At 37.2% G+C, this 23897-nt stretch overlaps 1 protein-coding gene across 3 annotated transcripts in view; it reads right to left on the bottom strand.

Annotated features, from left to right (window-relative positions):
* WWC3 (WWC family member 3) overlaps positions 1-23897 on the bottom strand; it is a 98381-nt gene that overhangs the window by 37248 nt on the left and 37236 nt on the right. For all 3 annotated transcript variants that reach the window (XM_041472389.1, XM_041472387.1, XM_041472388.1), the window contains exons 3-8: positions 19559-19762; positions 16407-16483; positions 14188-14267; positions 7859-7988; positions 2229-2378; positions 121-194 (exon numbers count right to left, since the gene is read on the bottom strand). In XM_041472389.1, coding sequence (XP_041328323.1) covers positions 121-194; positions 2229-2378; positions 7859-7988; positions 14188-14267; positions 16407-16483; positions 19559-19762 — 715 coding nt within the window. The remainder of the gene's footprint in view (positions 1-120; positions 195-2228; positions 2379-7858; positions 7989-14187; positions 14268-16406; positions 16484-19558; positions 19763-23897) is intronic.

Genomic DNA, 23897 nt, shown 5'->3' with positions numbered 1-23897 from the left:
CAATAGAGAGCAAATTAGTCTTCCCAAAGACATTTCAGCTAGGAGGCAGGGTCCAGTTATACTTTGAAAACTTTAATCACTAAATTAAATAAAAAACCCAACAGATTTATCTTTAATTACCTTTTTTTGGCCTCTTCATATTGCCAGTTCAGCCTTACTTTGTCTACAAGTCTTGTTTTGTCATCAAACCCAAACTTGCAAAGTTGAAGAGCAAGGAGAGGAGGAAAAATAAAGACAAAAACAAGTTAAAAACACTCTCATCACAATAATGAAAGGAATATATTAGTCTACCTTACTGGACGCACTAAAGAAACCTCTATGCTTTAAGTAGTAACATAATAAAAAGTCAATTTTATGCCTTAGAAATGCAAAACTAATTTATTGCTAAAAGCAGAAAATATAAATAAACTCTTTCAATAAATTATTAACCTGGAAATCAAGGGTTAGCAAATTGAATCATTGATAAATGGTCAAAGCTTTTCAACTTTATCCATGTCTACATGACAAAGAGGGTTTTAATTCAAATATTCTGCTATTTTATATGGCTATTTTATGAACACTTTTATTAGAAGCAATTCAGATTACATTCCCTGTACTGTGATGTGCTACCCAGCACCTACAACATTAGTGCATTTTAAACATTAGTACAAAAAACCCACCTGATCCTTGCAGCAGTTGTAGAATGTGCATTTATGCTGCAACTCCTACTGCATAATGTTTCTACAGCAATTTCTATTTTAGGGCATTATCACTTCCTTCCTCAGAAGTTCTTGTACGGTCTAATAGTTAAAACCTAAGCTCCTATACAAGTGCATTGCTGCACCTCCAGAGTTCTCCTCTAGCTGCTGCTTTTTCTGCCTCCATCACCCCATGGGTAAAAACTCCATCTCTTTTCTACTCACATGGCATTAACAATAGTTCTGTGAAAAGATTCAGGTAATTATGTATTTTTGTTTCCCTTACAAAAAGCCTATACCTAATAAACATAATTTCCACAGTGTACTTGTCTTGGATTGTGTACTGCAAATGGGAAAATGCTCCTGTGTTCCTTTTGGTAATTTGTTTCAGAATTCAATAATCCCATCCAACACCCATCTGAAAAATGACACCCTGAAGACACCATCTACCTAACACCCCGAAAGACAGCCTAGCATTAGCTCAGTTTTCTCAAGAACAGGATTTCCTCTTCAGTAGGGACCTTCTGGAGACATCCGATCTGACAACTAGCTAGCAGTGAAGGAGGATTATAATAGATGAGAAATGGGATGGTAAATCCAACAATGAGATAATTTCTTACTAAATGTAAAGTAATATCTAAACTACCACACAAACAAACTACAAACAAGTTGCTTTCTTGCTTTGGTGTCAGTCATCTACAGAGGCATATGTTTTATTACTAACAACTGGGCTGCCATAGTACTAGTGCAACCTGAATTTTTACTTACTATTATTTGGAGTACACAATTTCATTCAGATAGAATGACTTCAAAGGAATCCCAGTATGTTCTCCTCAAATATCATATTTAAAGGCATACTTGAGAACAAAGGTATAATAGACTACATTGTAAGTTTTGTTCATTTAGAAAAATACTTTGAGAAAAAAAAATACTTTGTCTTAGACAGAGGAAAGTAGCAGAGATCTACTACACATCTTCAATGTATGCGAACAATGAATATGAGCATGTTAAAAACAAGATATAAAAAAATAAAACTTAAAAAAATACACAGCTATCACTACTACCACAATGCTAACATCTAATGCAAAATCATGTCTCTACTGCAACTTCAAGCTGGCTAAAGAATTTTCTTCCTTCCTGCCTTATTACAAATATCAATAACTCAGAGCTGGGAGTATGAAGAGAAGAGGTCCATGGATACCTCAGCAAGGGCAGTTACTCCAAGATGAACCTGCAGTCACCAAAGTGGTAATGCAAGAAGTGCTCTGCTGGGCTGGCTGAATCCTAGAGCTGACTTTATCTGTCACTGCTCACAAGCATGCCCCTGCATCCTTCTGCCACGCTCCAGCAGCAGAACACCCAAGCCCATAGCTTGCACATAGTGGAAAAAACAAGCAAATGAAACTCCCTCACCACCAGTAATGCTTTAGATTTTTCCTTCTGCTCCAGCCAACACCTCTTCAATTAAAAGAGTTAATAACACTGTATCGCTGTAGTTCAAAAGCAGCTAATTATGTGCAGCAAATGTTTCACATAGGAACACTCACATACCTCTCCAGTGATGTCAGTCTGAGAACAAGCATCACAGTGCTGTTGAGGTAAACAGGAGTCACTGAGTGAACTAGAATTGTGCTGGAGATCCTGCAGGGAATCTGTAATACAACAGCTATTCCTGAATCCATCTGTTAATTTGGCCAGGCTCTAAAGGAGAAGACATATTTTAAAAGATTAGAAGAAACTGTTCTTATAATACTTTTTAATAACAGAAAAAACTGTTTCTATTGTTTAAAAAAACTGGTAGCCTGCCTACACAGAGCTATTTACAGAAAGTAAAATTCATTGCTGTGTTACCAGCATGCAAAAGGTTTGCTTTGGAATAAACCTCTCCTTTTAAAAGATACATGTAACAGTAAGCAGACTTTATATTATTTGTTTTAGATCTGTGAATGTTTTATCTTCTGTATGGCTTTCAGCTCTTTACATCTAGCAGCTGTCAACTTCACATTAGCTGATAGGGAAGACAAATGTGATTCACCTGCCCTTTTGCCATCTTCTGCACAGGTTACATTCCTTAGTCACTACTGTTATCTCATCCAACTTGATGAATACCTTGTATTGATTGCACTTTTATGACAGCAGATATCATCCCTGTACTCTCTTAGCCAGGGTTCACATAGTTAAGAGATATTTTACACTTTGGGTTAAGCAAGCGGCATCGCTGAAATGTCTAGACAATGACACAACTGTCAGAGTAAAGCAGAAACATCAGTCTTTGAGGGGAAAGGGGAATATGACAGAATGACACAAAATAAAAAAAGTAACTTTTTTGACAATATAAGCTTGGTTGACAGGCTCTTAAAAAACCTTTAAAAGAACAAAACTGTTAGTATCACTTTTGCTTTCTCATTGTGCATTCTCTCTTGTTCAAAAATTACAGATAATGCAGTATTACTAACAAAATCACTGGCTGTCATTTACGACAGTATTACACGTCCCACAAAAATGAAAAACATTCTGTCCTCTCACATATCTTTCACAGGAAAAGGGACAATCTAAAAATGTGGGGGAAAAATCATCAGAAATTTGAAGATCTGTAGTAATTTATAAACCATAACACAATCAAAAAATTTGGTTCAAAAAATACACATAAAAAACTTACTAAAACTGCTTACTCTAGTGTCTGAACTACAGAATCAGGGACATTGCATTGGGAAAAAGGCTGGTCCTCAGGAATTTCGGGAGCACTGACTACTGGTGATTTGCAACAAGCCGAGGTTACTGCCCATATCCAATTATCAGATGAAGGAGTAACACAGCAATGCTGCTTTTTGTTACATCAAATTCCGTTAGTTGAGCCCAGAAATGAACACGTGTAACAGCAACTGTTTGCTACTGACAAGAAGAGCAAGGCCACACTGAAGATGAAGGCATCTGGTTTCAGAGCCTACAAAGCCTCCAGGATTATGGAACTGTAGCAGGCCTGAAACTAGCCAGAAAAAGCAGCTTTTTCTGATGGCCTCCATTTCCATCATATATGGTCCATTCCCTCTACTCTCATATATTAGCCCCTCCTTCAGGCCAGCCTCTACCAGAGATGAAAAAGAGGGAGAACACCCAGCCTGGTACAGGATGAGTGAGCAAATGGGCTCCCCAGTCACAAGATTGGGGTCCTGTGTTCCTCCCTGACAGCCCTTCAAATCACACACTGTTTCCTTCCTATTAGGGAATGGCACATGGTACATACCACACATGGGACAGCTTTTGCTGCTCCCTCTTCAGTCTCTGCCTGCTCTCTACAGGTCTGAGAGGGGCTGGGATTTCACAAGCAGCATTGGCAAGGAGAGAGGACAGCACAGAGCAATGCCAGATGTGCTGGCAGCAGGACAAGGCTACCACCACTTGCCTCCAGAAGCTTAACTTGTCTTGGGTCCACCAAAAAAGCTAATTCTTCTGCCACCTCCCAACTGAACTGAGCCATTTTAGTATGAAGGGCAAAAATATATTTTCTTCTCAGCCCTGAAACTGCAAATTCAATTTCAAGTTACATTGCCAAGAGATCCTTAGCTAGTGTCCCCTTACCCTTGTGAAAGGAACTGCTCCACAACATGGGAAAAAACCCCACAACTTCTACTTTATGAAAACTGTAGACTCCTGTCTAACTCTCTTCTTCAAAACTCACTGGAAATCATCCAGTCCTGTCAAGACTCCTGCTGTATGGAGGATCAAGAGGTATCCCTAATGGGTTTGTAACATGGAAATAATAACTCCAGATCATGGCCTCTTCCCAGTAAAGCACAGCCAGATGCATCAACAAAAACTCAGTATTCAGAAAGCCTGAGGTTTCTCCTAATAAGTTATGTTCCATCTACCACCTTTGGCTAACACATATTATGTTACAGGTATGTGCAATACCACAGATCCTGATGCCAGAACTTAAATCTAAATTTTTGCCTGTATTTCAGCTACTTTATGAACTGATACACTCCTGATGCCCTCTAGCATTGTCCCTGGCAGGTAATGAAGGGCTTCTTGGCTGCTGGCCAGGGTTCCTATCCAGGCACAGCTGCTGAATCCTGGCCCCTTCTTAAAAATCACAAAGCATTTGACAGGTGGCAACCACCAAGCAGCATTACCTTAACTTACATCTACAAGCACAGATGACAATGTCCTAGGGCAAGCATAAATGCATTAAGTCCTTCTAGTTGGATGAGTGAAAACAGGCACCAGCACCCCTAACATGGAAAATTACAACCCAAGTTAACACATTTTTAGATAGAAACAATTTAGAATTGTTATTATAAACAGTAGGAGTAATTTCCTCCCCAGCTACACAGAGGAATCCATCTTTCATCTCCAGTTTAAGGATTGTTTATGGCAATCCCACAGAAACTGCCAAATAAGCCTACTGTTAATGTGAAGTTCTAGGCACACCAGCCCAGACTTACCCAAAAGGAGAGAAATGAGCACTGTCATTTCACCACTATCTGTTGCCATATGACTTGGGAGCACTCTGCACAATGTCACTGCACTTCCCATCTAACCTATTTAGCCAATTTATCTGGTAACAAAGTGAAAAGAAAAAAGAAGAAATAAAAACCCCACAAAAACCAAAGTCTACTGCTCTCCAAGGATGACATTTTAAAAGCACACACACACTGAACAGAAACAAAATTAAGAAAGAGATGGGGAAGGAGAGATAAACACACTGCTTTCAGGAACCTAACCATACACCTTTATTATTCAACCTTATATAAGAAGTCTGCCCACTTTTTCTGAGTAGTAGCACTGCATATTTTGCTTTATTTAAATTTAAATCTGACCACCTTCACCCACACAACTAAACCAATTATCATACTTCTACAACAGCTACAATTTTCCAAGCACCTACACAAGACTGAGTCACTTCTACTATGTTTAGTTCTGTTGCTTACACTGGCCAGATCTAAATTAAAAAGTAGTAAGCAACAGTCTGTTTCCTTTCTCTGAAATAAAACCCCATATTTTTTACACTATACTTCTAAATCATCTATTAACAAATTTAAAAATAAAAAAGATTTCTGAAGGAAGTTTTTCTGAACAACAATAGCTTTAAAATGTAGTGTTTTCAAGGACAATACAACTCCAATATGAATAGGAAAATGCAGATTGAATTATGAACTTATTAGGGAGACATTTAAAATAGACTTATACTTATTTGACAAAGCTAACTAAATCTGTGACAATAATATTCAAATAGTTATTAAAAGGCATAGCACAGATTACTTTGGTGACATAAAAAGTAATTTTTTTTAATCAATATTTAAAAAGAGAGCTGGATATTTTTGCAGAGCACAGTAAGCTGGCAAAAATACACCATTTTTACAACTATAGAGCTTGTAAACAATGGCATTTAACTCTGTATAGCCATTATAACAAAACATGAAGACATGTTTTGCATGCCACACTTGTGTGGAACAACTGTTTTCTACACTCCCCTGGACTGCATATACTCTAATGTTGTAATATTGGATTCCATCACAAAATATTGTCATTAATTAAAAAAAGATACTTCCTTTAGAAGTATCTCTCTTCCTAGAGAGAATAGACTCATATTTCCTGTATATCACATAGAGCCATGAAGAAGGATGAAACACTTTTCATTTTTGCTTTTGTCTTGTGCAACCTCTTTCTGGTCCTGCCAGCACTGCCCAATCCTTGATCCTAGAGTTCTAACTCCCACAACACTATTTAAAGAAACTGCAAGCACATTTAAAGTTGGTTTACCAAATATGATTTTCAAAGCATCTCAATGTTTACAGCTGGATTTACTGCCACTGAGGACTGAAAATGTAAGGAAAAGAGGTAAAAAAATCTACTGGGGAAGTAAAAACAAGGCCAGTAGTTAAACTGCTCCAAGATCTCACACATAAGTCCTTATATTACCAGTTAGTTTCCTAGAATGTGTGTTACTGCATCCATGAAGAAGTGCCTTTCTAATCACTTCTTGCTAGCTAGGCACATGGAAGACTGAGAATCACTTTAAAACTTGGCCAGCCCAAAATAACAAGTATGCTAAAAATTGCCAAGGCAGAAACTTTTCATAGTGACTTCAGTGTCCTGTCTACTTGAACAAGGACCTGTGGTCCATCAGGTGATCTCTGTGTAATGCGCTGGGGACTTAATAATTGCATAACTATGGAAATTCATTATATGAAGATTATAAACTTCCCATATCATTTAACAACTTAAAAGAAAAAAAAAATGAAAAACACTACTGCAGAGAAAACTGAAAGAAAATGTTTGCATGGCAATGGTAATTTAATATGGTCCCACAACTTTAGGTAACAAAGATGCCTTCTTCCAAACAAATGTTTGAAGACTGGGTGAAGAGAACTGTCCTTATCACCTCTTTGTATATGCAGCATATTTAGGCAAGTCTGTAGTGAAGTCCCTTGGTGGCAGAGGGTCATTGTTCTTTGCTCAAGCTCCTATCACATTAATAACACACACACAACTGAGAGCTCAAGGCAGGGCACAGAATCCATTCAAAAGTTAGACCACGACTCAGGTTTGTATCTCCCCATAGTCCTCATGCTGTAATTCATCAATTTCATACTTGCATATACATTGTATTTATTCATACTATGTGAAGGTTTTGTGAGAACATTTTGAAACTAACAAGAGCCTTGATATACTCTCAAACTTGAGAGTTTGTGGCAAAAAGTGTGACAGTGACAGAGATCCATTTTGGGGAAATACATCTAAAGGGAAAAACATGGTTGACACAAGAATAAACATTTCAGCACATGAACTCTCAATCCTACTTCATTATAGGTAATACAAAGAGACATAAAATAAAATTATAAACAACTACCACAAATCACAAAGGCTTTTTCTTAATACTGTGTAATTGCTACATAGCAACTATCAACATAGGAACAATAGAAATCCATATCCAATGAAACACTGACCTAAATGAAACTTAAGACAAAAATATGAAATGCATATGAAGTCCTGTGCTCGCAGTATAGACAATGACTACTTACCTTTTTTGAACTGCTTGCTATTGGTAATTATCAAACAGAAAAATCAGTTTAGGCCATCCTACTTCCTTATTTAAACTTGGTAAACCCAGTGTAAACCCAAGCAAAAAACCAGAGGTAGGTTACTACTATTTAGTAGTTCAGCAGCACATTTTTTACCTGCATAAGGTCCTGCCTTTCTTTTTCACCTGTGCATATAGCTTTCTTTATGGTTCGAAGTTCACTCATTATAGCTTGTGCTTCATCCAGTCTGTAATTTGTATGAGCATTTGACATCTTACGATCAATCCTGTTGAAAATATTAAGACCAATTTAGGAATTTTCACATGATTAGAAAGCACACAGACTTTTCAAGACCTCTTGTTTATTCATGTACCACTTCATTTCCAGGAATAAAATGATACTCTACTTGGAATTAACACAGCACTCAGTGCCAAGACCACTCTAAAGACAAAGCAAAGCAATTATCTATCCAGGTTCTGCAGAAGCAACAAATTTCCTGGGTTTAATATCCTAATGCAGAGCTTATTTATGAGTAATGCCTGTGGGAGATTTCATGCACCAAAAGCAAAATGAACCTAAAACTAACCTAGATGGTTGTAACTCAAAAGGTAACCATGAGCAGTCTAGCTGTCATATTTTTCATGCAGCATCACATATTGCAGTATCTGTTCCAGGGCTTCCACTGGATCCTGCTTTAGAAGTTTCTAACAAATGCATTTCATTTTCTCAGGAAGAAATTTTTAATGCCTAAAATTTTATTGCAAATGCTATCCTGCCATTATAGGCCTCTTTGACTATCTTTTCCGTAAGATATCTGTAAGACATTATCATTCTGCACTGAAACAATATGGGAACATCCCACAAGATTTTAACCTTTAAGCAAGAAGCAAGAGCACAAGTTATGTCATAAGACTGAAGTAATACTAATGTTTCCATCTTGACATATTAAAATCACTCAAGTGGAACATCCATTGGCTGAGTTCTCAACCTTTTTCCCAACATTTCACAATAGTAAAGGACAACATATTGGGATGCAGAAGACTAGTCCAGTATATCATCTTGATAATTTGCTTTGATTTACAGATAAAGAATAAGACAAGAAACTATAGTGAACTTATCAGAAGAACTATTTGGTCTTGGATTTACAACAAACGACTATGGAGTTTTAACAGGTTATTTACTGCAACTATTGAAAATTATGTAAAGTGCCCGTTAAAATATGGAAAACTAAATTTTCCTGTTAATCTAGCAGGAAAAAAATGTATGTAGAGAAAATGTGGTAAGTGTAAAGGTCTTTAGGCCAATGCTAAGAACAAATAGCTTCAGGAAAAGGTATGTGAGGTTAACAGAATTAAACATAAAAACACACATCATTCCTGACAGACATCAATCTACAAAAAGATGCAGTAGGAGAGGGTATGCTATACTTACAGAAGAAGAATACCCAAACTCTATTTAAAATACTGAGACTAACCAACAAGTTTTAAGGCAGCTATTACATTAAATTAAGAGCGTCAACAAGAGTCTCTCAGCATGTTCTGCCAGTTAAAATACAAGCACTGCAATTCCCCTTACAACTGATTGCTTGTTTTAAAATTAAAACTTTAAAATGAAAAATCAAAAGGAGCAAATGAAAATCCTGCGGTTTTATTGTGTAGCTCACAACATTTAGGGAAAAAAACAGGTTGATTTCCATAGTTTTAATTTGTTTGGTTTTTCTTTCTGACAGTTACTATTTTTGGAGACAACACAAAATAAGTCTGAATCTCAAGATTTTTCTTTGAACACAAATTTCCCCAAGTTACATAAGAAAACATATAATCTTTTATGAATAGTGGTTCAGGAACAAGAAAGGACTTAAAATGTCATGTGTAATAAAGCTGGGGGTTTATTTGTTTGTTTTTGTTGTCAAAATGTTTCCTTCAGTCTTCACTAATTTTTAGTTAAAATCCTGAGCAGATAAAACCAGGATAAAACAACTAATCCAATTCACTAAAAGTCACATAAAAAAGATAACACATTTTAATCTGAAGGGAACTGTAGTGTTAAGAACCATATTCAAATGTTAGACATGAAAATGCCTTCTACACAACTGCTCATTATACTGTTTGCCAGGACTAAGGTGGCATTTCAGGAAAAGGAAATTATTTAATTTCAACCAGATTTCTGCCCAGTTATCCACATATTCATGTTCCTGGACGCCACTTTGGAGCCCAGCTTATGAATTGATATTTGTTTAAGGAAAAAAATCAAAGAAGTTCCTACTGCCAAAAATATTTAGGCTTAAATCAGTATTGCTGGCAACCCAAACTGACTAAAGTAGCTTACAAAATTACCTGTTATTTATTCTCTATTCATTCTTTTCCTTTTTTTCATAAAGATTTACTTCTGAAAGTCATAGAGTCAGCAGGAGTCTTCCATTTTATTAATGGGAAATAGCACGCTAAAAATATAGATCAGACCTTTGTATGGATAACAAGAATACTCAACTAACATGCAAGACTGTAAAGATATAAAGATGTTTCTAGGATACATGGACTATTGATGTGCTTGTCATCGTTTCAGTCCTACAGGGCAGATTCCATGTTCCTCCATTTTCCTCCACCAAAGCACAAGCCTGTACTTGAGCAAAAATCTGATTTTAAAGTTTTTGTCAGATCTCCTAACCTCTAAATTATTCTATAGCTACAAATTGTTTAGCCAGTCCTAATTCCTTGTCACTCCCAACTTCTCACAGCATTCACTCTGCTCTCCTGGCCAACTGGCCAAGTTTTCATTTCCTTTGTTGCTAAACGCCTTCTTCCTCCAAAATTCCTGCCGGGGAGCAGTAGGGTCACTGAAAACACAGGGGAGAAGGAACTGCTCCTCCTTCTCAGTCCCTGCTGCCAGGCCAGAGGAAGGAATCTGTTCCAGAAAAGGCTCATATTTAACCCTGTAAGTTTGGATTGTGACAGGATCAGACGCACCTTGGGGCAAAGGTGGCGGAGGCCAAGATGCACCATCCTACAGGGTGGGGATCTTTGCAGGCTTTGAACAGTGAGCTCTACAAAGTCTCCACTGGGCAAACACAAACTATGTCCAAAGGTTTATCACACACAACATTATTAAATTTAGATGAAACTCCAGAAAGTACAGTCCTGATTAAAAGCTGCAGCTCTATGAATACTGGAATTCTGACAGTATTGAAGTTGTAGAGGTATCAAAATCCCCCTCAATCGTGTCTCCACTCATAAAACCCCACTTCTATAGTCTTTTTGTGGTTTTGTTTTCTTTTCATTCTCCTTAAAGATGGTTAAGCCATTTTACTAAAATTAAAAAGAAAGAAAACAAAACACAGTCCAAGGCAGACACTGTATATGAAAAATTTCAATGTAAGAGATTTGCATTTAATAAAGGCATTTGAATCAGACAGCAATATAAAATGGTGGAAATACTGAGCAACCCAACCACCCTCTCCATAAAAGCTGTCTCTTCTCTGAGAGCTATACCAAGCAAGACTGCACAGAGTCACCTGGCAGCAAGTTCCAGTATCTGCACATGATGCCATTTTGGTAACAGTTTCAAAGCAAACATTCAGCCAGATGTAAAGGCCCAAGTTTGATGGCTCCTAATGTTGCTCTTGGCTTACACTTGAAATAAAGTGATGTACATGCCTTTAAAAAACCTGAACAGGATGCATACCATTTGCAGTTTGGCAGTTACTTGAAGATTTGACTTAGCACAAGAAGGAAGAAGAATGACGCAGACCAAAACTTCAGAAAACGTAACAGAAGTGGGAAATGTCTGAAATGTAATAAAATTTAAAGGGGAAGGGGAAGCAGGGTAGGGGGGGAACAGAGGAAAAAAAACCCAGCATTTTTGTTTTAAAGAAGGAGCAGTGAAATTCTTTTTGGACAATATACTTACTTTGAGGATATGGAAAAACTAAACTACTTCAGCCTTGGTACTTGACTTGAGTGACCCTCCCCTCCCAACAAATACAGGAGGTAGGGGGCAGATTGCACAAGGACAAGCTAGAGTACAGTTAGGCTTTCAGGCTAATTTGTCTACTGACTACACAACGAGGTGAGAGAAGCTCCTCTCTTCAGCTGTTAGTTTAAGTATTCTCCAAATTGGCTCACTTCCTCCTAGAAGCAAAGTACTCCCAAAAAAACCACATGTATCTCACCAGAAGGGCAAATAAAAAACCCACTTAAAAGCATAAAACAAAAACAAAACCACAAGTCTCTTTCACAAGTGAAGCAAGTCACTGCAGAGAGCAGAGCACAGCTCCAGGTAACTCACAGGCAAAAGGTTCTCCCCAGCTCCTGCAAGCACAAGTGCCACCCAGTGCACCAGCGGGACAGAGGGTGACCGCAGCAACAGCAGCAATGAGCAGCACTGGAGCACTGAGTTGTCATGCCTGAACTTCTAAACTACACGACTGGAGTGACCACTGACTAATCAGATATGCTTCAAAATAATTCCTTTCTTGTATGTCTCTCCTATAACCCCATCCTGGAACATGGGCAACTTGATTTGGGCTATAATCCAAGACTAACATTTGTATTCTTAATCATTTGCAGACTTTATTTTTTAAAAAGCTGCACTACTTTACTGGACTATCTTAAATGAATTATACTAATTAAAACAATCTTCAGTTTCAAATGGTCTTCAAATACTTTCATCATCCTAGTCAAGTGGTTAGTCCTTTTACAAAACAACTGAACCTATACCCTTAAAATAACCTAATAACCAAGAGAAGGAAAACAAATTAAAAAAGCAGAAATGGAATAGCAATTCTTACTCTAAGAAAATATGATTAAGAATGGTAAGACAAAATTGGTTTTGTTCTGTTACTGTTTACATATCTACACCACCATACTGATATGTTGACTATATTTAAAATATTTTTTAGTATATTGAAACTGCAAATACTTTGAGTGCTTTATTTTACTAATTTTCAGTTAATATCATACATTATCAATTCCCCCAACTACCTCTAAATGCTTCAATAAAAATACATTTATGCCTGTAAATGATTACATTGTATCTGCCAATTAAGAATTTTGGTATTTTTGGTTGAACAAGTTTTCTCCTATGAAACTTTCTAAATGCACTATAAAGCAAAAGAGCCTTGTTTTAAAAAGACAGAAAATTTTGTTATTTAAAAACCAAATCAAACACACCAAAAATATTAAGTGCATGGGTTACTCCTTTTTTAAAAGGAGTTTAAAAGTTAAAAGGATTTAAAAGTTAAATCTGAGAATCTTCCTTTAATTTGTTTTGTTATCGTAGTACCAATCAAAATTGGAAAATAAGTATCCTAACTGCTCCAAGATCCCTGGAATTTCATCAGAATTCCTGATGTGAAAGCCCATGCTTTGTAGCACCAACACAATAAATCCAAAGCTTCAAAATATTTCTGCAGCTGCTGCACTTATGTTGCAAAATCCATCAGACATGCAACAGTTACAACATTTTCAGGAAGCTCCTGCATTAGGCAGTTTGTTCACATGCATGCTAGAAAAAAGGCCAAGGTTTCTAAATGCACAGCCACATATCCAAGGCAGATCCAAGGGCTGTTCAAGCTCTTGGTCTAGCCATTGGCCTTGCTGAAGGAATCTGGAAGCCACAACAACCTGTGTTTACCTGCCATCTTTTTCATGGCCTGGCAACCTCTCTCCCTATCCCACTGGGCATCCCATGTATGAGCTATGTGTGCAGGTGACTAAGGACATACGGATGGAAGTCACGCAGCTCCCTTCCCATCAGATGGCCTGCAGGAAGAGTGGCAGGGAGAGCGTCACCACAACATCTCACAGCCTTTGGCATCACTGTGCACGCAGGAAACAGAGCGGGGCTGCCTGACTGCCCTAGGAGCAGTGGCAAATTGCCCTGAGCTTCCTTTCCTTACTGGGAGGAGACAAGGAGTCACTGTTACATGCTGACGTTCTGCACACACGCAACACAATCCAAGGTCTCACAGACCACTAGTTTTACAGTACAAGCACAAATCAGCCATACAGTGCAGAATGAGATGGCCTGACCATCAGGTAGCAGGGAGAAGCAGTGTTGTGATGTACAGAATTCCCTCTAGGAAAAGTTCTGTGCTCAGCAGGAAAGCCTTGGTACTGCCATAGGGAAACTACTCAACAGCACGGTGCTTTGGGCTGTGCTCCAGGCAGTAGGTATCTCCAAAAATATTTGGGAAATATTTTTAAAAATCTAATTCCAGTTTGGCGATATCTTGAGGAAATGTTAAGAACATGAACTATAAAGCTATTCTTGCATGTGAACCTAAGAAATCACAACTCCAACCAATTCTGTTTAACTCTTCTTCTATCCTTTCACATTGTTCTCACCCTGCATCCCTATCACAGCAGAAAGTCTGAAGCAAAGTCTTTAACATTTTTGACAACACTTTTCTATGAAATTCATTCGAAGGCAATTAAAAAATAAACCCAAACCCAAAAAAAAGATCCTCCCACAAACTCTTAACTTACTCTTGCAGAGTTTCCACTCCTTTTTCTTTATATTGCAACTCCTGCTTCATCTGTGCCAATTCTCGTTTCAGCCTAGAAAGCTGAGTAACACAAAATAATTAAAAGTAAATATAAGTAACAGTAAATTCCACAATAAAAATAATTGGTTTTTAAATTAAAAATCTTAAGCTAAATTAAAGAACTGGAAGTGAAAATTTCTCCTCTTTTTGTTTTAAAATTGTGCATTAAAATAACAGAAGACTTTCCTAAATATCTTAAGTCCCAGTCAAAACATTCAGCTTTCAAAGTATCAATATCCTCATCTATTCTATAAGGTTTCTTTCTCCAATAGTTTATGTTAACAGCTAGCAAGTTTCAACCCATAAGAATTTTCTTCTCCCTTTGCAGCAAAGACACCTCTCAACTGTCTTAAATTCTTTAGTCAACATTAACAAAGATGAAACATTCAATGCTGTTAATTTTTCAATCCTGGAAAACAAAATTACTGGCAGCAGAACTGGTCTCCCAGAAATGGCAGCCTAGCTTTCCACAGTTATTTTCATATTATCCTGCCCTCTCAACCCCCTTGTCAATTATCTTGATCCAACTAATGAGCATAAATCGAAAGTGACATAGCAAAGATGTCTCCAAAAACCTATTCTTGTGGTTTTATGGAAACAGTTACCTGAGTAGGTTGTGCAGACCATGGAAGAGCCAAGCATGATCTGCAAAGAAAGAGCTTCTTGCCCTCCAAAGCTGACAGATAACTGAACGCAACAGGGAGAGGAGAATGCAAGGGACAGCAGACAAATGAGGGGAATAGGGGTGTTTCAGTATGTGGTAGTGAGGCTAAGACTAAACTGTGAGCACAAAGAGGGGCAGGGATGGAAAGAAAAAAGCTCTCTCTTCTGAAGCTACCAAACTCAGGATATTTGCTAGAATTTACCCAGAGCACTCTTGATTTGCACATGTACATCAGTAAATGACAAAATCATTACAAAACAGATTTAAAAAAAAAAAAGAGAACAAAAAAATTAACTTTTTCTTCAGCTCTATTCCAAGAGCAAGGGGCTTTGCATCAGTATCAGGATGCAAACCAGGACTGTCAGAGTCCCACCATCCTGCACAGCTCTCTGCCTTTCATCAAAACTCATAGCACGAGCCCCTAAGCACTATACCCTCATCAGCTCCTTTAACACCCACTCATTTTAAAAGTAAAATGAGAAAATGCATCACTAACATGTACACAAAAAGTTTATAGTGCCTATTTCATTCTGTTTCCTGAAACAACTCAATGACTATGCACACAGTCACTTGAACATAATATCCCGTGTCATTTTGTTTAAGGAGGAAGAGAGGAATATAGTCATAAGTGAAAACCTTCTTTATTTTCTTCAAATATTACTTAAATAAATAAACCTTGTTTTCTTGTTTAGAATATGCTGACATTTAGAGTATGTAAAACAAGCAAACACTAGTCAGCATGCAATAAATATATACAGATAGAATAAATGCCTTTGAAGGGTGGTGAACGGGATTTATTTTCAGTGACACTCATGTGAAAAGTGGTCACTACAACAAAAATGGAACACTATCTTGCAAGGATAAGTATTTTTTAAAATACTTATTTATCAAAACCATTACTTTATTTTGGTTTTTTTTTAAATACATAAATAAGGAACATTTTTGTTACAGAACTGCCTACCATTGTCAGAATACTTAAACTTCCCTCTCCTCATAAAAGAGCTCTGGTCAATCAGCTGAAAAATTCTATTTGGCCAATAGGTCTACTGAATTGTGAAGAGATTTCCAAATAAGTGGCTAAACCTGCAGCCCAGCAGAGCCTCACTGAAAATGAGTAAATGGTATGAAGACTTGAACTGAAAACTGAAGTTTGAACTGAAATAATTTGGCTGCAGACCATTTACTACTTGTGGCACTTTATAGAGAGAAAGCAATTTCTGAAAGCCTGGCTGAGCTTGCCTCTGACATTTGTGACAAAAATGTTTGCATTTGTAACATGGAAAAAGCATTACTTCTCAAGTCACTGAAATGCAGTTAATACAGAGCTGTTTTAATAGAGCAATGGGTTAGAATAAAAAAGCACTTTTCAATACTATATTTCTATAAATGCATGCAACATTCAGTGTGAATGCTAAAGTAAAAGAAAAACAGACCCTTCCTCCCTCCCTTCCCCACACCTAATTCATATTTTTACAAAATGAAAAAAGATTACTCACTCTGTCACGACGGCTGGCTATTTCTGCTTTAATCTGATATGGGTCATACTTGGTATTAGCTGAAAATCCAGAGAATGCTAAACAGATGGAAAACAGTATTTTACTTTTCTTCCCCCTTCTAAAATACAATTGTTAAGATGTGACACTATTTGATAAACCATCCATTAATTCTTTTTCTTACAAGTCACTAGGTTCTAAAATTATCCTCTGTGCTGAAGTACAACTGAAGATTTCCATTTGGCCCACCAGAAACTTTCTTTTCCTCTGAACACCACCAAAAATTGCATATAGCAGCACTGTGTATTTCCTAAAAACAATTAGCTTCCGTGATAGGATGATGGCGTCTATTGAAGCAAACAATTTGTGTAATATTAATAATTACTAGTTACTTCCTAGGTACACTGAATTAACAGCATGACTGGGACTAAAGTTAAAAAAAATTATTGTCAGAACAAAATTAGATCAGCTAGGGAGAGAAGCTGCCTTCTAAAGCAACAGTGTAGGGAACTGAAATACAAACCAACCCTGGCAAGTGAGCTCTTAACACAGGGTGTCTACAGTGAGGTAACAATTTTGAGCTGTGGCACTACAAGCTAAAGCCTACACAGATGAAGTCAAGGTCTTAGAGGACAGATGGGACAAGAACAACCATGATTTATGGAGCGAGTCATTCAGGGCAGCACTGGCCCGCTGAAAAATGCCTGGTATGTGAATGGATGGGGTTGTGCTGTCAGACCTTCCATCCTTTTGCAGAGCTGAAGGCCGCTGCACTGAAATCCATATCTGTGTCTGGGGCTGCACTGGGCCTTTCGACTCTTTAAAGAATACTGCAATGCCAAGGTCATGTCGAGCATGCAGGAACTTGCCAAAATGAGTAGTCATGCCTGGACTAATTCTCTAAATCCAGGATTTTGTATGGATTTTTTTTTAACAGTGCTGATCACAACTGAGTCACAAAACTGCTGCATGGGCACCTCCCTGCCAACCCACAACCGCTGAGCTCACCTCCCACTCATAAGCACACGACACTGAGTCAAATGGCAGCACCCACAAGTAAAGTAGAGAAAAACAATTTGTGAAGTTTTAGTTCTTTAAATGCAACAACTTGAAACAAGTGGTGGTGGAGGCAAAGATATTCGCTATATAAGCATCCAACTTTGGTAATGTAATTGCACTCACATTAGAAGACTAGTATTTCTGAACAATAGAAGGAGAGACAAGCATCCCACAGTGGAGTGGAGGAGTCAAATTAAGAAAAACAAGTGGAGAAGGAGCTTTTGGGAATCTTGAGTTGACAGCATGATTAATCCCGGAAAGGATAATTTTAAAAAAAATTTTAAATCATCTGAGTAATCAGCCCATCCCATTTTCTCAAAACCAATACATATGACCTTAAACCAATGTAAAATATATTAACACATCTGTAGAAAACTAAAATATTTTTCCATCTCAAAGCAAGCAAACAGTTTTAAGTAATTGCTCTTACAGATTCTCATTATCAACTCCAGATATACCTACAAAACCCTGAACTATCAGAAGATTGACAAATATAAGTAAATTGACATAGCATCTGCTTTCGTTACAGATAACCTGAAATTTTGTCATTTTCAGATTTTGTTGCTGTTTCAAATAACTTGTTTATCTAAGAGCTTCAAAAAGATGAAAAAGGTTATCTTTTTCTAGTATATTTTAATCTTCAACAAAACTTTCTGTATATTTACCTGAAGTAATTCAACAAAATATCCCACAGAACTATTGCAAATTAAAAAAAAAACCCAAAAGCCCAAATGTCCTAGAAAGGTTTTGTAATAAATGTCTATTTAGATTTTATAATCTCAAAAAATACTGATGACACTACCTTTTACTCTATTCGAAGTCTTTAAATAGTTGTTAAACACACTTTAAACAATAATTCTTTTTAAAAAATTCTTTCTTAACAGAAAAATATCTTGCTACTTCTTCAGAAACTTGAACATGAGAGGGGGAAACAAGACTAGTCAAAACTGTTCAGTTATATTACAAACTGAATGACAGAATACATATATATAAACTAAACAAAAAGATGAGAATCCCAGTTCAACAGTAACAGAGTACTTGGTCCAAACCGTCTAGGACACCTCAGCTCTAGAAAACATCTTTTTTTTATGATTTTGGCACATGTATGAATTCTCTTGGACTAATAAATACAACTGAATCAGTAGCTAAACACTTCTATCCACATATCTGCTGTAAACCCCCTTCCACAGTCAGTTTTCTTGAACATTTTCAGAAAAGGCTAAAGCAGAGCTTCCCATTCTTATTAAATCCTTGGCATTTAATAGGAAACATGCAGTTAAAACAATGATTGTACAGCCACTGAAAAACGACAATAAAAAATCCCCAGTAAAACTCCACTACATTTCCCTGTGGCTGTTGGGTATATCCACTTCTTCAAACTAGTCTGGCTGACTCTTTGACAGAGACACCATTTCTACTGCACCAACCAAAACAGCCATGGCAGCGGTGCAAGATCTTCAGAATTCAGAAAAGGTGTATTATCTACTTCAAGCTACCAGAGATATCTGAAGAATGAAACGGGCAGAAATTGAAGCTCTCTATTACCAACATGAGTATCACAGGCTGGCACTCAACAATGAGGTGAACTAATGAAATATTGTTTCCTAGTTCATGGTCAGAGGTACTCTTGAACACAACAGCTTGTCCCTAACTCTTTGGAAATTTGCTAAGCAGATTATGGATCCGCAGAAGGTTTCCCCATAGCTGACGGCTCCCTCCTATGTTAAGTGGAAAATAGTCTTTGAGTTTAGGAGCGCAGGTAGGCAGCTGATCCAGCAACATTCAGCCCTTTGTTGCCTCGCAGGAAGCATCACTACACCTGACTCCAAGATGAGTAGAAATACCAGGTGGGATATATGCCTGTTTAAAGTTACATCTCTTTTGAATATTAACATTTATCCCTATTAAATGTCTGTTGTAATAGATGTAACAGGAATTGGAAGACATTGAACTGCAGAGTCAAAGGACAGCACCTCACTGCTGTAGTCAGGACCTTCATTCAGAGACTAATCAGGTGATGGAAATACTTCACACTATTTCTTACACCACATCTTGTGAGGGCAGGTGGTAATATCAGGAAAAGATAGTAAACTCACAGCTGGCATAGGAACGGCTGTCATCCTCACACATTTTGTGCAATTGTTGATATTCTTCTTGGGCCAGTTCAAAACGCTGCTGCTTTATTTGGTAAATCTCTTTCTTGGCATTGAGTGCCTCCTGGGCAACTATTAAATATTCCTTTAGCATGCGTTCTTGCTCCCTTCTCCATTGTTCCCTTGGATCCTCAATTTGTGTGAGCTCTACAGAGAGAAAAGTAAAAGCATTAAAACAAAATTATATTACACTTTGTGCCACCAAGTCCCAGTTATTTTCATTAATGTCCATTCTCAACCAGCACACCTGATACTACAGTGCCCAAAATCACTCCAGCCAGGACGAGAAATAAGGATGCAGAGTGAAAGAACAGGAAAGGCTTTTCAAATATAAAAGGCATTTAAATGTTATTCTTCTCTTTACAAACCAGTGCAAACCCAAAGAAAACAGTAATTAGTCCTTAACCTTCCCTCACAGCCAACTTGAAAATTCCAAGAACTACCTAAAAACCCAGAACCACAAGGAAAAATGAAAGGTATATCAATGCTTAACCCGTAAGTCTATAAATAGCTGAAACTATCTCATGATACTGCATACAACTTCACAAGCATAACATCTTAAAAGGACAGAGGCTACCCTTGCATAGTTAAGAAGAATAAGGTAATTCAACAGAGAAGTCAGCATCTTAGTCTCAAATCCATAGAGCATTTAAATAACTTCTTTTTTTTTTTTTTTTGTCTTGAGAAACAGCAGCCTGATGTTTTTCCTTGCCAGGGTTTAGACCAGTTTTTATCTAAACACAAAAACAAGTTTCGACCAAAAAAAAAAAAATCTTTCCCAAATCTATTGATTTTCAAGGTTATTATTGCAAAACAATCTCTGCAGTTGCAAAGACACTTGAGAATGACACACATTAAAATCCTAAAAAATTATTGGTTCATTCTGGGGGGTTTTGTGAGTCAAATAATATGTTTTACATAACAATGTTGATGTCAAGCCTTGTGTTTAAATGTAATATTAATTTCTGATGACTGAAGCTCTATCAGTAAGAAGCTGGTGCAAACACAATGTCAGTGTTCAAAGTAGTGGCAAAACCTGCAGCACAGTCAGGAGCTAAGCACTTAGCAATTTTTCCAAACTTGGCTTCTTACAAGAGATGAAAGCCAGCTATGTTTTGCATTAATTCTGAGTACATAATTCAGTATATTGGTGCCAGTGATGAAATACAAAACTGTAGGAGATTAAGCATAACAGATTAAGAACTCTAATGGTGTCAAGGTCATGCTAGCAGCTCTACCATTTGAGAGCCATCTGAAAAGTATATAAACAAAAACAGAAAGCTCAGCAAAGAACAGTGCTTCCAACAGGTTTGCAGATTAGGTTCCTAAATAACCTCTTCTCTTAAAAGTTGTACCTTTCTCTGCCCTGCAACTCCTCACATTGAAACACTATAAAGATAATGCTTGTAATACTACAATTTCTCCCCACTTCCCAGGGACCCCTTTGATTCCCTTCTGACTCCAGGGTCCTGAAAATATCTCCTCTGCCAAGGACAGGATGCGCTTTGGCTTGTTGAGTTGCCGTAAATCCTTCTCTACATGGAGGGCAAGCAGAAGAAAACAGAGTTCTGACTGCTGCCCACCCTTCACTGAAGGCATTTCAATTTCCACTGCCACTTCATCTGTCCATAAGCACTTCTGAAATCTGTGCGAATTCTAATATTCCTAAGACTGCTAAACCCCCATGAAAACAATGAGAAATAAGTAAATATTTATAAAACAGATAGGCTTACTAGGATTCAGTTTTTGTCTTTGAATGGTAAATTATTAGCCCTAAATTCAAAAACCAGCCCAGGCTAAGGTGTTACATTCTATCACACATTAAACTTCTGAGATCCTATACTTCAGGGCACTGCATCTCTCACAGAATTGTTTCAGAAACCTTCTGAAAAGCTAGCAGCAGTCATTGGAGGTAGAAAACTTCTTTAGTGCATGGGAAGCCCTGCTTTTTCCTGGTTTATGAAACTTTGCCCTGGATTTCTAAACAAGTTTGCCACATAACAAGACTAAAGCTACATTGTATGATAAAATTAACTTCCTTCATTTCTTTACAACCAATTAAAAAAAAAAACACTATAGTAACTCAAGAACAGTCCCAGCCAAATGCAGAGAATACATTATTCCCTCACTGGGGAATGCCCAACTGCTTAGAGGAGACTTCAAAGGCTCCCAAGACTCTGAGGAGGAGGGAAAGGAATTCTGCGGCTGGCAACCGCCAAGGTTTTTAAGCAATGGTTGGATAACAGCCAAGAGCAGCTTAGTAAGGGTGTCAACAAAGTACTGAATTTACAGAACAAGATGGAGATCAGGGTTGGAAGCACCATTGAGATTTACAGAAGATTCTTCTGTTCCTTGGGTTTTTTCCAGTTTAAATGGAAAACTATTGCCTAGAAATCTTTTTCTCGCTTCCTGGGTAAACAAACAGCGAGAGACTCAGAAAAAAATCAGAAGTATTGCAGTTTTCTTTTAAAAGGTGCAAGGGCAAAAAGCTTGAGAGAGTGCACAAAACATGAGAGGTCCCTGGTAAGCGTAAGTGTAGAAAGACTCTCTCTGAATTATCCCTTATATTTTCTCACAGTATTTCTTGACACTGAAGCACTTCTAACTGTTTTGTCAATTAACACAGAACTCCAATGCATAAAGCATTTAACCCAGTCAGCCACAAAAGACAATCCAAATGTTTTCTCCTGAAGCTGCCATTCCAAGTGGTTTAGACATACTCATTTGAGAAAAACTTTTTTTCAGCTCCTAGACCATCTCTGCCACTTGTCCGACACGACCTCATGATGCACATGATTGTCTACTCATTAGTTCTCACTTCTACAAAGGAAGTTTATGTAGTCTTGATTGGTACCTTTGTTGTCCACAGTTTAGAAATTGGATCAAGTGTCCAACTAATTTCTGAATAACAATTACCCAGCTATAATATCAACTCTGTCTTCCCTCTTATTATAAATCTTGCTGGTATATGAAAGCACTGTATTAGCCTAAGGGTAACAAACCGATTTTACTGTGACGTTGAATTACCATTTAGGATAATATCTGTGGGCTGCAAGTAATTAGTTATCATGAAAGAGGCCAATTTTGTAACCTTGTTAATTGTTGAATGATTCCTTTTACTCAGTTCAGCTTCTATCCCTCTGTTCGTACATTAACTTTATTTCACACCTAATGTGATTAACTTTACTTTTTCAGACCCATTAATTTCTTTCTGTCTACCCACTGATCATTTGGGAACTCAACTGCTCTTTGCAAAGGCTCTCTTCTACAATTTTTGTTCTCAATCGCACAGAAAAAAACACAAGCCAGATCTGACATGCCTACAATGATTAATATCCCTTCTGTAAGTTCAAACTTGTAGTCTGTGGTAATGCTTCTAATAACAAAATTCAAAAAGCAAAAGGAAGCCCTGTTTTTGCATGTGATGGTGATTGTTATTCCTACCACAGAGGCCTATCAGTAGCTTTTTTAAGGCATTGCAATAGGAATTCATGTTGTACTCATTTTCTGCAGGGACTAAACCCACCTAAAAATTAAAAAAAAATTAAAATAGTCAGCAATACCTATTTTTTTAAATATGTGCATTCATGCACATACTTTGGTGTAAGTGCACTCTATTACTGTAGTCCAATGTAATCCTCACTTTTTATTAAATTTCAACATTACTAAAGTTAGCTGGACAGCAATCCTTAAACTAATACTTTTTTAAACACAGAGTTATTGTAAGAATTACCTAACAGTGTCTATTTATTGCAAGAATTACCTAACAGTCACTATTTATTGCCTTTGAATTTTCTTGTCTATCTATCCCCGTGATTAATGTATTAACAGCTGTTTAAAGTTTATCATTTAGTTAATGATCTTTGTTAAATTTCACAACAAATAAGTACCTGTATAGGTCAAACAATACCATGGGAACATTTATTATTCTGTTGTTTAGGTTTTTTAAAGCAAGTAATTGTGAAACCACAATATACAAGTAATTCCAATGATGGCTGGAAGCCCGAAATTATTATTACACTTTCATTTTTAATTGACTAGATTTCAAGTAGATAATATTGAGGTTGGTTTTTCAGATTATACTATTTACCACTGCTGTAATAGCTCATGTAACTACTTTCTTCTTTTCTTAGTCCCCACCAACTGCCAACTCCCACAATACTGCAAGCATTCACTCAATGGCGATAAGAAACTTAATGATAGCACAACAGTAACAGCAGCAGCAGTACAAAGCTATAAAGATAAGACTTTTTTTAAAAGTAGAACTGGCAAATGTGCCACA

Source organism: Pyrgilauda ruficollis, unplaced genomic scaffold (assembly GCF_017590135.1).
Source record: "Pyrgilauda ruficollis isolate IOZ18807 unplaced genomic scaffold, ASM1759013v1 scaffold29, whole genome shotgun sequence".
Classification (NCBI taxonomy): domain Eukaryota; kingdom Metazoa; phylum Chordata; class Aves; order Passeriformes; family Passeridae; genus Pyrgilauda; species Pyrgilauda ruficollis.
The sequence above is the reverse complement of the archived record's forward strand: the minus strand, read 5'-3'. Positions and strand labels throughout refer to the sequence as shown.